This window comes from Amblyraja radiata, chromosome 2 (genome assembly GCF_010909765.2).
Source record: "Amblyraja radiata isolate CabotCenter1 chromosome 2, sAmbRad1.1.pri, whole genome shotgun sequence".
In the NCBI taxonomy this organism is placed as follows: domain Eukaryota; kingdom Metazoa; phylum Chordata; class Chondrichthyes; order Rajiformes; family Rajidae; genus Amblyraja; species Amblyraja radiata.
Window position 1 is genome coordinate 129,454,309 of NC_045957.1, and position 12,968 is coordinate 129,467,276.

The window sequence follows — 12,968 nt, forward strand, 5'->3', positions numbered from 1 at the left end:
CCGTCGCCCAGCAACCACCGCCCGGGACCCACAGCCTCTGGGCCCGTCCTAACTCTGCAAAAGGCATCTATCTGAAAGGCTCCCATTGAGTTATTCTTTCTCGGATTTTGTTGTATTTTACTGCCGCTAGTAGTTATCGTTTGGTTTCCATTCCTCATCCTGGACCTTCGACGAAGCCTGTGGTGCTGTGCAGCCACTGATTGATGCCGGACGGTTGTCATTCTAGATGGGAGGCATGAATGTGGCCTTCTAGCCAATAAACCACATTTATTGTGTACCTTCTCGACGTAAACTTACCTTGATTCTGCTGGAAAACGTCGTTATTTTTAGGGGGAGAATGAAGCCAGCAAATCAAAGGTGAGAAAAATCAGTAATACAAATAGCATTTGGTTTAGTCCCTGGGTTGCAGGTTTTCCAGTCAAATTGCTCTGTAGAACATTATGAATTATTCTTTTTACCTTGATAGATAGATAGATATAGATATGCCATTTATTGTCACTATACATGTACAATGAGATTAAAAGCATCTCGTACTCAGTGCATACATATAATTTAGTACAAAAAACAAGAAACAAAACAAAACAAGGGGGGGGGGGGATAGGTGCACAATTCTGCGGCGCTATATACATATCTATAAAGGCAAAATGGTGAAGGATGAATAGGTACTATTCTTAGGCAGATTTTTAAAGTTATATTAAAATATTAAAAATTATTAAAGGGATATGAATTAAACTAAAACCGTGTAAGTAAGCCTCTTTTAAAACTAGATGAACAGTGAGCCCAGGCATACATCAAACAAGAGGACATGACTTCAGAATTAAGGGACAGAAGTTTAGGGGTAACATGAGGGGGAACTTCTTTACTCAGAGAGTGGTAGCGGTGTGGAATGAGCTTCCAGTGGAAGTGGTGGAGGCAGGTTCGTTGGTATCATTTAAAAATAAATTGGATAGGCATATGGATGAGAAGGGAATGGAGGGTTATGGTATGAGTGCAGGCAGGTGGGACTAAGGGAAAATAATTGTTCGGCACGGACTTGTAGGGCCGAGATGGCCTGTTTCCGTGCTGTAATTGTTATATGGTTATACCTCGAGAAAAGATAATTAGATGGATGAAAAATAACGAGTGCAATCTGAAATCAAAACAAATTTCGCTGGAAATATTCAGCTGATCAAATTGTACATGCGGAGAGAGACTGACATGAGGTCATATTTCAGAATCAAGTGAAAAGGCATGATAAGTCTTTCGCCACATAAATTATTTATCCAGATGAGCGCCTTTTCCAGATATAAAACAATGTTGTCATCATTAAAAATATCTAAAATGATGCTGATCTGATGAGAGATCTGATTCCTACACTCTTTCAGTGCGGTGGAAGAATCCTGACCTGAAATGTTGATTTCCATTCCCATCCACGCAGTTGCGCCAGCAATTCATATTTTCCTACATTTGAAAGGTGCACTCTGTTAATTTCCCATTTTTGCGATACAAAATGTAATTCCATCCGCACTACGCATTTGAGTTCTCAATTTATCCCTAGAATCAAGTGCTTATTAGTCATATGCACTGGATATGAACTGGAGTAATTCCATTTTTATTTGCTGCAGCTGTACAGGCACATTCGATGCAACGAAAGCAAAAAAAATAAATGGACAATAAAGTATGAGTTATTTAGATTTAGGTTTATTATTGACACAAGTACTGAAGTACAATGAAAAGGTTTCAGCAAGTCAGATAATACTATACATAATCGTCAAACCTATGCACAATAGCTAGAGCAAAAGCAAAGGGAAGAAACAGACTGTAAAATATAGTTCTCAGCATCGCAGCGCAGCAGTTTAATTGGCAAAGTCCAATGTCCTCATTGGGGGAGAGATTAATCAGATAGTACCCTAGCATATGGAAGGACCATTCAGAAGCCTGATAAGAGAGGGGGAGAAGATGTTCCTGAGTCTGGTTGTGCGTGCTTTCTAGTATCTATCTTCTGAAGGACCGTAGCAGGGAGAAGAAGGAATAACTGGGGTAAGACAAGTTTTTGGTTATGTTTGGCTGCTGTTCTGGCAGCGCGAAGCGGCGATGGAGTCAATGGCGGATGTCTCCTCTGTGTGAAGGACTGGGCTAAATCTACAACCCTCTGTGATTTCTTGTGGTCTTGGGCATAACTGTTCCCAAACCAAGCTGTGATGCACTCCGACAGTAGGCTTCTGTGGTGCATCTGTAGAAGTTTGTAAGAGACATTGGAGACATGACACATTTCCTCAGTCTCCTCCGGAAATAGAGCCATTGGTGTGCCTTATTGGCTGTCACATCAATGTGTTTGATTCATGACAAATCTAAGATAATGTAAAGGAACGAAGCTCTCAACCATTTCCACTTCCACATCATTGATGCTGATTTGGGCATATACTCCACCATGCTTCCTGAAGTCAATAACTAGCTCAATCATCTTGCTGACATTGAGGAAGAAGTTATTGTCTTGACACCATGTCACAAAATTCTCTACCTACTTCCTATGCTCCATCTCATAATTATTTGTGATTTGGCCCAAATACAGTGGTATTGATTGAGGTCTGTGGGTAAGGATCCAATTGCAGAACAGGGAGCTGATTCTTAGGTCCAGGAGTTTGGAGATGAGTTTGCATGGAATAATGGTTGATAAATCAGAGTCTAACATAGGATTCTAAGTAAACTGGACCGTGATACTGCAAAAACCAAAGTATATGGAGCAACCAAAGTTCCCAGTGGTTTGGTGCTGAGGTAGGGTTATGCAGGGTGGCTAAGGAATGTCATGGTTGATGGGAGGAAGCTGTTCTTGAACCTAGAGATAACGGTCCTGATGGAAGCAAGGAGAAGAGAGCATGGCCAGGGCGGTGTGGGTCTTTCATGATATGTTACATTTTTGTTCAAGCTAACTTGATTTTTTCATCAACTTGAAGTTTTTGACTCTCTCCACTGCTATCTCATCAAAGTAAATAGGTGCATGGTATGTTAGGTTCCACTACCTGAAGTCAACAATTAGCTCCTTGTTTTTGCTAACGTTGAGAGCAAAATTGTTGTTCTGGCTCCACTCAACCTGTCCCGCTGTACCGCAGTCTCTCCAACAATAAAGGTTTACGATGGGAATGGTGGACCACTTCCTGGATGGCAGGAGCCATCTCTCAGTGAAAACAAACATTGATGATGAAATTCAGCTTTGCCTTTATTGAGCCAGTACAGCGTTTGTCGACAGTGGAATAAGTGTTTGATCATCAAGATCATGGACAAAGCACAAATTTATGGTCTGCCATGAGCCCTCCTAGATGCTTCTGACATTTGAATTACCTACAGCAGGCATCTCAGGGCACTGGCAAAATCCTGACTCTGCAGACTCCACAAAATCCCAATTTACCCGAATAACGTGAATTAACATCCGTGTCCTCTCTCAGGACGACATCCCCAGTACTGAGGCCATAGTTACCTCAGTCAGCTTAATTGAGCAGGTTATGTTATCCGCATGGCCAACACCAGACTCCTGAAGTAGATATCTATGCTGAAAGCCTCCTGAGAAGAAATGCAACATTACTGCCGATTCCTGGGAATCTCTGGCCTTTGACCAGTCAAAGTAGTGAAGGAGCTTTTGTAGAGGTACCTAAACCTTGAGGCACACAGTGGCTCTGCATAAGGAACGGCCTCAACACTTATCTACCTCTGCCCTTCCAGCCACCATTTACTCCATCTGTGAGAATCTGCGGTTCCCACAATTGACCTCATTAACTACCTCAGAACACATAAAGCTGGAGTGGAAGTGAGGAAGTGTTTTTTTTTTAATTACATTTTTGATTTAAAAATTAAGTGATTTCGAAAAGACTTTCATCGGCTTTTACTTCAAAAGGAGAACTAGGGTATAGCTGATGGCAATTTCTGAGATTGATTTAGGAGTTTGCTATCAGTTTCCAATTTAACACGGACATATGCTATGTATTCACCTTAATTTCAATTGCAAAATCCCATGGCTGTTCGTTCTTTTGTCTGATAGACTGTGCCTGGCACTGATTTGGATGCATCTGGATTGGTCTCACAGCAAACATTCCAGTGAACAGCAAGACAAAAACATATTTAGAGAAGAGTTGATTCAAAGACATCGGTGGGGGGGGGGTGGGCATAAAATTTATTTCAGAAACTGGTATCTTTTCCCAATAACGATGGACTTGTTTATTCAAAGAAACAGAACATATTTACAGGTGCATAGAACTACAATCTGAATTACCTAACATCAGGAAATAGTCAGGAAATGGTATTAGGTAACTGTTGGGACTGAAGGCAGATAAATTTGCAGTGCCTGACGGTCTGCATCCCAGAGTACTCAAGGAGGGTGCCCTGGAAACCGTGGATGCATTGGTGATCATTTTCCAATGTTCTCTTGACTGGATCAATTTCTGTGGACTGGAGGATAGCCAATGTAACTCCACTTTTTCAGAAAGGAGGGAGAGAGAAAATGGGGAATTATAGACGGGTAGTGGGGAAGATGCTTGAGTCCACTATTAAAGATGTTATAGCAGCACATTTGGAAAGCAATGACAGGATCAGCCAAAATCAGAATGGATTTATGAAGGGGAAAATATGCTTGACTAATCTTCTGAAATTTTTTGAGAATGTAACAAGTAGAATGGATAAGGGAGAGCCAGTGGATATGGTGTATCTGGACTTTCAAAAAGCCTTTGACAAGGCCCCACGTAAGAGATTAGTGTGCAAAATTAGAACACATAGTATTGGGGATATGGTATTGACATGGATAGAGAACTGGTTGGCAGACAGGAAGCAAAGAGTAGGAATTAACTGGTCCTTTTCAGAATGGCAGACAGTGACTAGTGGGATGTCGCAAGGCTCGGTGCTGGGACTCCAGTTATTTACAATATTCAGTGCATTCAGAAAGTATTCAGACCCCTTCATTTTTTCCACATTTTGTTACGTTACTGCCTTATTTTAAAATGGATTAAATTATTTTATTTTTATCATCAACCTACACACAATACCCCAGAATGAAGAATTGAAAACAGGTGTCTAGAAATGTTTGCAAAGTAATTAAAAAGAAATAACTGAAATATCACATTTACATAAGTATTCAGCCTCTTTGCTATGACACTCAAAATTGAGCTTAGGTTCGTCCTGTTTCCATTAATTATCCTTGAGATGTTTCTACAACTTGATTAGAGTCCAAATTAAAATCGAGTGGTTTAGAAAGGCACACACCCGTCTATATAAGGTCCCATAGTTGACAATGCATGTCAGAGCAAAAACCAAGCCATGAAGATGAAGGAATTGTCCGTAGACCTCCAAGACAATATTGCGTCGAGACACAGTTCTGGGGAAGGGTATAAAATAATTTCAGCAGCATTGCAGGTCCCAAAGAGCACAGTGGCCTCTGTCATTCTCAAATGGAAGAACTTTGGAACCACCAGGACTCTTCATAGAGCTGGCTGCCTGGCCAAACTGAGCAATCACGGGAGAAGGGCTTTGGTCAGGGAGGTGACCAAGAACCCGATGGTCACTATGACAGAGCTCCAGAGTTCCTCTGTCAAGATGGGAGAACCTTCCAGAAGGACCACTATATCTGCAGCACTCCACCATTTAGGCCTTTATGGTAGAGTGGCCGGACAGAAGCCACTCCTCATTAAAAGGCACACGACAGCCTACTTGTAGTTTGCCAAAAGGCATGAGAAACAAGATCCTCTGGTCTGATGAAACCAAGATCCAACTTTTTGGCCTGAATGCCAAGTGTGACGTCTGGAGGAAACCAGGTACCGCTCATCACCTGGCCAATACCATACCTACGGTGAAGCATGGTGGTGGCAGCATCATGCTGTGGGGATGTTTTTCAGCAGCAGGAACTGGGAGACCAGTCAGGATCGAGGAAATGATGAGCGGAGCAAAGTACAGAGAGATCCTTGATGAAAACCTATTCCAGAGCATTCTGGACCTCAGACTGGGGCGGAGGTTCACCTTCCAACAGGACAACGACACGAAACACACAGCCAAGACAATGCAGAAGTGGCTTCATGACAAGTCTGTGAGTGTCTTTGAGCAACCCAGCCAGAGCCCGGACATGAATCCGATCGAACATCTCTGGAGGGACCTGAACATAGCTGTGCATCCAACCTGACAGAGCTTGAGAGGCTTTGCAGAGAAGAATGGGAGAATGACCCAAATACAGGTATGCCAAGCTTGTAGTATCATACCCAACAAGACTTGAGGCTGTAATCGCTGCCATAGGTGCCTCAACAAAGTACTGAGTAAAGGGTCTGAATACTTATGTAAATGTGATGTTTCAGTTATTTCTTTTGTAATACTTAGCAAAAAATTCTAAACACCTGTTTTCGCTTTTCTATTATGGGGTATTGTGAGTAGATTGATGATAAAAAAATATATACATAATCCATTTTAGAATAAGGCTGTAACGTGGAAAAAGTGAAGAGGTCTGAATGCACTGTATATTCACGATTTAGACGAGGGAATTAAATGTGACATCTCCAAATTTGCGGATGACACAAAGCTGGGTGGCAGTATGAGCTGCGAGGAGGATTCTATAAGGCTGCAGGGTGACTTGGATAGGTTGGGTGAATGGGCAGATGCATGGCAGATACAATATCATGTTGATAAATGTGAGGTTATTCACTTTGGTGGCAAGAACAGAAGGCAGATTATTATCAGAATGGTGTCAGATTAGGAAAAGGAAGGGTGCAACAAGACCTGGGTGTGCTTGTACATCAGTCACTGAAAGTAAGCATGCAGTAAAGAAAGCTAATAGCATGTTGGCCTTCATTGCGAGAGGATTTGAGTTTAGTAGCAAGGAGATCCTACGGCAGTTGTACAGAACGCACCTGGAGTATTGTGTGCAATTTTGGTCTCTTAATTTGAGGAATTACATTGTTGCTATTGAGGGAGTGCAAGCGTGGGTTCACCAGGTTAATTCCCGGGATGGCGGGACTGTCATATGATGAAAGAATGGGTCGACCGGGCTTGTATTCACAGGAATTTAGAAGGATGAGCGGGCATCTTATAGAAACATATACAATTCTTAAAGGATTGGATAGGCTCGGAAAAATGCAGGAAAAATGTTCCTGATGTTGGGAGAGTCCAGAACCAAGGGTCACAGTTTAAGATTACGTGGTAGGCCATTTAGGACTGAGATGAAGAAAAACCTTTTTACCCAGAGAGATATGAATCTGTGGAGGCAGCGGAGGCCAATTCACTGTATATTTTCAAGAAATTTAAATGTAGCTCCTTGGGATAAAGGAATCAAGGGATATGGGGACAATAGGTGCAGGAGTAGGCCATTCTGCCCTTCGAGCCAGCACTGCCATTCAATGTGATCATGATTGATCATCCACAATCAGTACCCCATTCCTGCCTTCTACCATTATCCCCTGACTCCGCTATCTTCAAGAGCCATATCTAGCTCTTTCTTGAAAGTATCCAGAGAACCGGCCTCCACCGCCCTCTGAGGCAGAGAATTCCACACTCACAACTCTCTGTGTGAAAAAGTGTTTCCTCATCTCCGTTCTAAATGGCTTTCCCCTTATTCTTAAACTGTGGCCCCTGGTTCTGGACTCCCACAACATCAGGAACATGTTTCCTGCCTCTAACGTGTCCAAACCCTTAATAATCTTATATGTTTCAATAAGATTCCCTTTCATCCTTCTAAATTCCAGAGTATACAAGCCCAGCCGCTCCATTCTCTCAGCATATGACAGTCCCGCCATCCCGGGAATTAACCTTGTGAACCTACGCTGCACTCCCTTAATAGCAAGAATGTCATTTCTCAAATTAGTGGAGCAAAAGTGCACACAATACTCCAGGTGTGGTCTCATTGGGGCCCTATATAACTGCAGAAGGATTTCTTTGCTCCTATACTCAACTTCTCATGTTATGAAGGCCAACATGCCAGTCGCTTTCTTCACTGCCTGCTGTACCTGCATGCTTACTTTCATTGGCTGATGAACAAGGATCCCCAGATCCCATTGTACTTCCCCTTTTCCCAACATGACACCATTTAGATAATAATCTTCCTTCCTGTTTTTGCTACCAAAGTGGATAACCTCACATTTATCCACATCAAACTGCATCTGCCATGCATCTGCCCACTCCCCCAACCTGTCCAAGTCACCCTGCATTCTCATAGAGCATCCTCCTCACAGTTCACACTGCCACCCAGCTTTGTGCCATCTGCAAATTTGCTAATGTTACTTTGAATCCCTTCATCTAAATCATTGATGTATATTGTAAATAGCTGCGGTCCCAGCACCGAGCCTTGCGGTACCCCACTCGTCACTGCCTGCCATTCTGAAAGGGACCCGTTAATCCCTACTCTACCCCAAATACCATGTGCCCTAATTTTGCCCACTAATCTCCTGTGGGACCTTATCAAAAGCAGGAACGGGGTACTGATTTTACATGATCAGCCATGATCATATTGAATGGTGGTGCTGGCTCGAAGGGCCGAATGGCCTACTCCTGCACCTCTATTTCTATGTTTCTCTGTTTCTATCAGAGCAGTTACTAATCTTGATTGATCAGAATTACCCAGCCATCTCCATTCTGATTGGGGACAGTGTTGCTACTTCATTCACTATTAATAAAAATATAAAATAAACAGTTACTTTGTTCAAAGCCACATTTCGAATAACAAAAGATTGAAACAGTGCTCAATCTTTCCCAATGGAGATTTCAGAAATAACTTTAAGGACATTTTTGTGAAATACTCTTATGTCAAATAATTTCAACATTCAGATTGGAAGACAAAATGCATCTATGACAATTTATTTATGTATTTCCTCTTTAAAATATATCTTTATTTTTGATTTGACATAGGGTGGGTAAGAAACAAAAGAAGGAAGTTGAGCAATCTCCAAAAGATACAGTAAGTTATAGTTTTAAACATAGAATCTTCAAGTAATCATAAACTGCTGAGTGAAATATTTATTGTGGTGACTATTTAGTTTAACAGGTTTGAAGTCATAGTCACAGTACAGCGAAACAAGCATTTTGGCTTGCCATGTCCATGTCGATAGTCAATTTAGTAGCCATCTGTCCAAATCCCATTTTGCAGGACTTGGTCTGTAACCTACTTTGTCTTGGCAATTCCAGTACATGTCCAGATACTTCTGATACAGATACAGAAAACACGTCTAGCACATCCAGATTGCACCCATCTTCTGGGTGAAACTCTTCTTCCTCGGATCATCTCTAAATCTCTGGCCTCTGATTTTAAACATCTCAACAATGGGGAAAAGCTTGCTGCTATTAATGTCCACCTCCTCCACCTTGGTTTCCTCCACCCCAAAATAAACAAACCCTGTCAATAGACAATAGACAATAGGTGCAGGAGGAGGCCCTTTGAGCCAGCACCACCATTCAATGTGATCATGGCTGAAGGCAATGGCAATCAGTACCCATTTCAATCTAGTTTCTCCATATATCTGAAATGTTGCAATGTGGACCATATCCTGTAAAGGCTCATGAATATAATCATATTCTTCTACTAATTTGGCGACTAGAACTACACACATTATTCAAGCTGTGATCTACCCAAAGTTTTATAAAATTGTACCATGATCTCCATTTCCATATATTCTATGCTCTAGCAAATAAAGGCAAAGTTAGTACAAAGACAAGCATCGCGGTCCAGGTCCTATCCTTATTAGATCTCCCAAAATGCCTCAGCTCGCATCAATCAAGATTCCATCTTCCATTGCTTTGCCCAATTTACCAGTTTATCATTGTTTTTCAGAGACCTAAGTCTATCCACACTATTAACAATGCCACCATTTTTTGTGCGATCGAAAATTTACTGATCATATCTCCTACATTCAAGTTATTAATATGTAGGAAAAAAATTATTAAGGTCTCGGCACTGATCGTTATGGTATAACACTGATTAAAATGTTACAAAATTATAAAATTAACCCTGCATCATTATCCTCTGTATCCTATTAGCTATTGGATCCAATGTAGGATATTCTGGGCTCAAGCCTATTGGACGAGCCTTCAAGATGGGACCTTGTCAATGGCATTACTGGGCCACATACACTATATTATCCATATTGTCCTCACCAATATGTTTTGTTACTTATTCATAAACTCAGTCATATTAATCAGATAGGATCTCCCATGAACAAAGCTGCGCTGACCACGGTCAATCAATCCCTGCCTTTCTAAATATGGATTAGTACAATTGCTCAAAGTTTTTTCCAGAACTTCCTGCGAGATGAAACTCACTAGCCAGTATTATCTGGATGCTGCCCTTCTTAGACAATAGACAATAGACAATAGGTGCAGGAGTAGGCCATTTGGCCCTTCGAGCCAGCTATGCCATTCAATGTGATCGTGGCTGATCATCCACAATCAGTACCCTGTTTCTGCCTTCTCCCCATATCCCCTGACTCCGCTATTTTTAAGAGCCCTGTCTAGCTCTCTCTTGAAAGCATCCAGAGAACCTGCCTCCACCGCCCTCTGAGACAGAGAATTCCACAGACTCACCACTCTCTGTGAGAAAAAGTGTTTCCTCGTCTCCGTTCTAAATGGCTTACTCCTTCTTCGTTAACTGTGGCCCCTGGTTCTGGACTCCCCCAACATCGGGAACATGTTTCCTGCCTCTAGCGTGTCCAAGCCCTTAACAATCTTATATGTTTCAATGAGATTTCCTCTCATCCTTCTAAACTCCAGAGTGTACAAGCCCAACTGCTCCATTCTCTCAGCATAAGACAGTCCCGCCATCCCAGGAATTAATCTTGTAAATCTACACTGCACTCCCTCAATGGCAAGAATGTCCTTCCTCAAATTAGGGGACCAAAAGTGCACACAATACTCCAGGTTTGGTCTCACTAGGGCTCTGTACAACTGCAGAAGGATCTCTTTGCTCCGATATTCGATTCCTCTTGTTATAAAGGCCAACATGCCACTCGCTTTCTTCACTGCCTGCTGTACCTGCATGCTTACTTTCATAGACTGATGTACAAGGACCCCCAGATCCCGCTGTACTTCCCCTTTTCCCAACTTGACGCCATTTAGATAGTAATCTGCCTTCTTGTTTTTGCTACCAAAGTGGATAACCTCGCATTTATCCGCATTAAACTACATCTGCCATGCATCTGCCCACTCCCCCAACCTGTCCAAGTCACCCTGCATTCTCATAGCATTAATCTTCTTGATTAATGGCACAAGATTTGCTGCCCTCCAGTTGCCTGGCATTTCATTTGCGGCCACAGTTAAACATCTCCATTAGGACTTTAGCATACTCTTCCTTTAGTTTCCATAGCAGCCTAGGTTCCGGGGTAATCTTGGCTAATACATCCTCCTTAAACATGCTCTCGAATAGCCCTCCTCCTCTCTGAAATCTACAACCATGTTCCCTTTCTCCTTGAAAGTAAATGTGTGAGCGGAAGGCTGGTGTAGGTTGGAGCAGGTAAGGGGAGTGGAAGGTCTCGACCCAAAACGTCACCCATTCCTTCTCTCCAGAGATGCTGCCTGTCCCGCTGAGTTACTCCAGCTTTTTGTGTTTATCCCTTTCTCCTTATTGAATGCTAAATTGGTTGAATGATACCTGAGATCAAGGTATGATGAGCATAAGCTAATATTATGTTTCGATTTTTGTTTTCTGCTAACTCCAAGCACCGGGTAATATTTTTGCAATACCAGAAAGCTCAGTTTGTAGTTATTATTTAGAATTAAACAAATTCACAGAGTCATCGGGAACATTTTTATGTTTCTGAATTGTGTAAACAGCAGGAGACTCAACAGCCATCAAAGGAATCCCCTATTAATTTCCCATGAAAATCCAATTTCCCGTAATTATTCTCAACTTTGTTTCTGTTGCTAAGTCAATTTTCATCTAACATATCGGTGCAGTTTAATTTATTTCTAAAACACCTCATGAGGATATTTATTAAAAGCCTAAAAGTTGTACCCACAGGATAGCCTTCATTCTGTTCCATGGTAATTGTTTTAAATAATTGAGCGATGAGCCCATTTTATTCTAAATATATTCTCCTTAATAGCCATGAAAAGATTTTACATTCATACTGTTGGCATCCTAACAAATTATTAAGGACATTTACATTCACAATATGTACATCCAGCAATTTAGTACTAAACTTGACTAAGTGGGACCCATTGGGGGGGGGGGGGGGGGGGGGGGGGGGGGGAGCTAGTATGGACATTGTGGGCCAAATGGATTCTTGGACTCAGTCAGTCACGGCTGGTGGACTCATAGTTCAGTCAGTCATGGCTGGTGGACTCACAGTTCAGTCAGTCACAGCTGGTGGACTCACAGTTCAGTCAGGCACGGCTGGTGGACTCGCAGTTCAGTCAGTCACGGCTAGTGGACTCGCAGTTCACTCACTCAGGGCTGGTGGGCTCGCAGTCCACTCACGACTAGTGGGCTCGCAGTTCACTCACTCACGGCTGGTGGGCTCGCAGTTCAGTCACTCACGACTGGTGGGCTCGCAGTTCACTCAGTCACGGCTGGTGGGCTCACAGTTCACTCACTCACGGCTGGTGGGCTCGCAGTTCACTCACTCAGGGCTGGTCGGCTCGCAGTTCACTCACTCACGGCTGGTGGGCTCGCAGTTCAGTCACTCACAGCTGGTGGGCTCGCAGTTCATTCACTCACGGCTGGTGGGCTTGCAGTTCACCTACTCACGGCTGGTGGGCTCGCAGTGCACTCAGTCACCCACCCTCCATCACACACACACAACCTCCATCACACACACACACATACGCACCCTTCATCACACCCACACCGCCCATCTCACACACACACACACACACACCCTCCATCTCAAACACACCCTCCATCTCACACACACACACACCCTCCATCTCACACACACACACCCTCCATCTCACACACACACCCTCCATCTCTCTCTCACACACACACACACACACACCCTCCATCACACACACCCTCCATCTCTCTCTCACACACACACACC

The 12,968-nt window shown here is 42.9% G+C and overlaps 1 protein-coding gene across 4 annotated transcripts in view; it reads left to right on the forward strand.

Moving 5' to 3' along the window:
- Nucleotides 1–12,968, forward strand: part of armc3 (armadillo repeat containing 3) — a 68,432-nt gene continuing 55,464 nt past the window's right edge. For all 4 annotated transcript variants that reach the window (XM_033015550.1, XM_033015558.1, XM_033015574.1 and 1 more), the window contains exons 1-2: nucleotides 1–357; nucleotides 8,845–8,893. In XM_033015550.1, coding sequence (XP_032871441.1) covers nucleotides 338–357; nucleotides 8,845–8,893 — 69 coding nt within the window. In that variant the 5' untranslated portion in view covers nucleotides 1–337. The remainder of the gene's footprint in view (nucleotides 358–8,844; nucleotides 8,894–12,968) is intronic.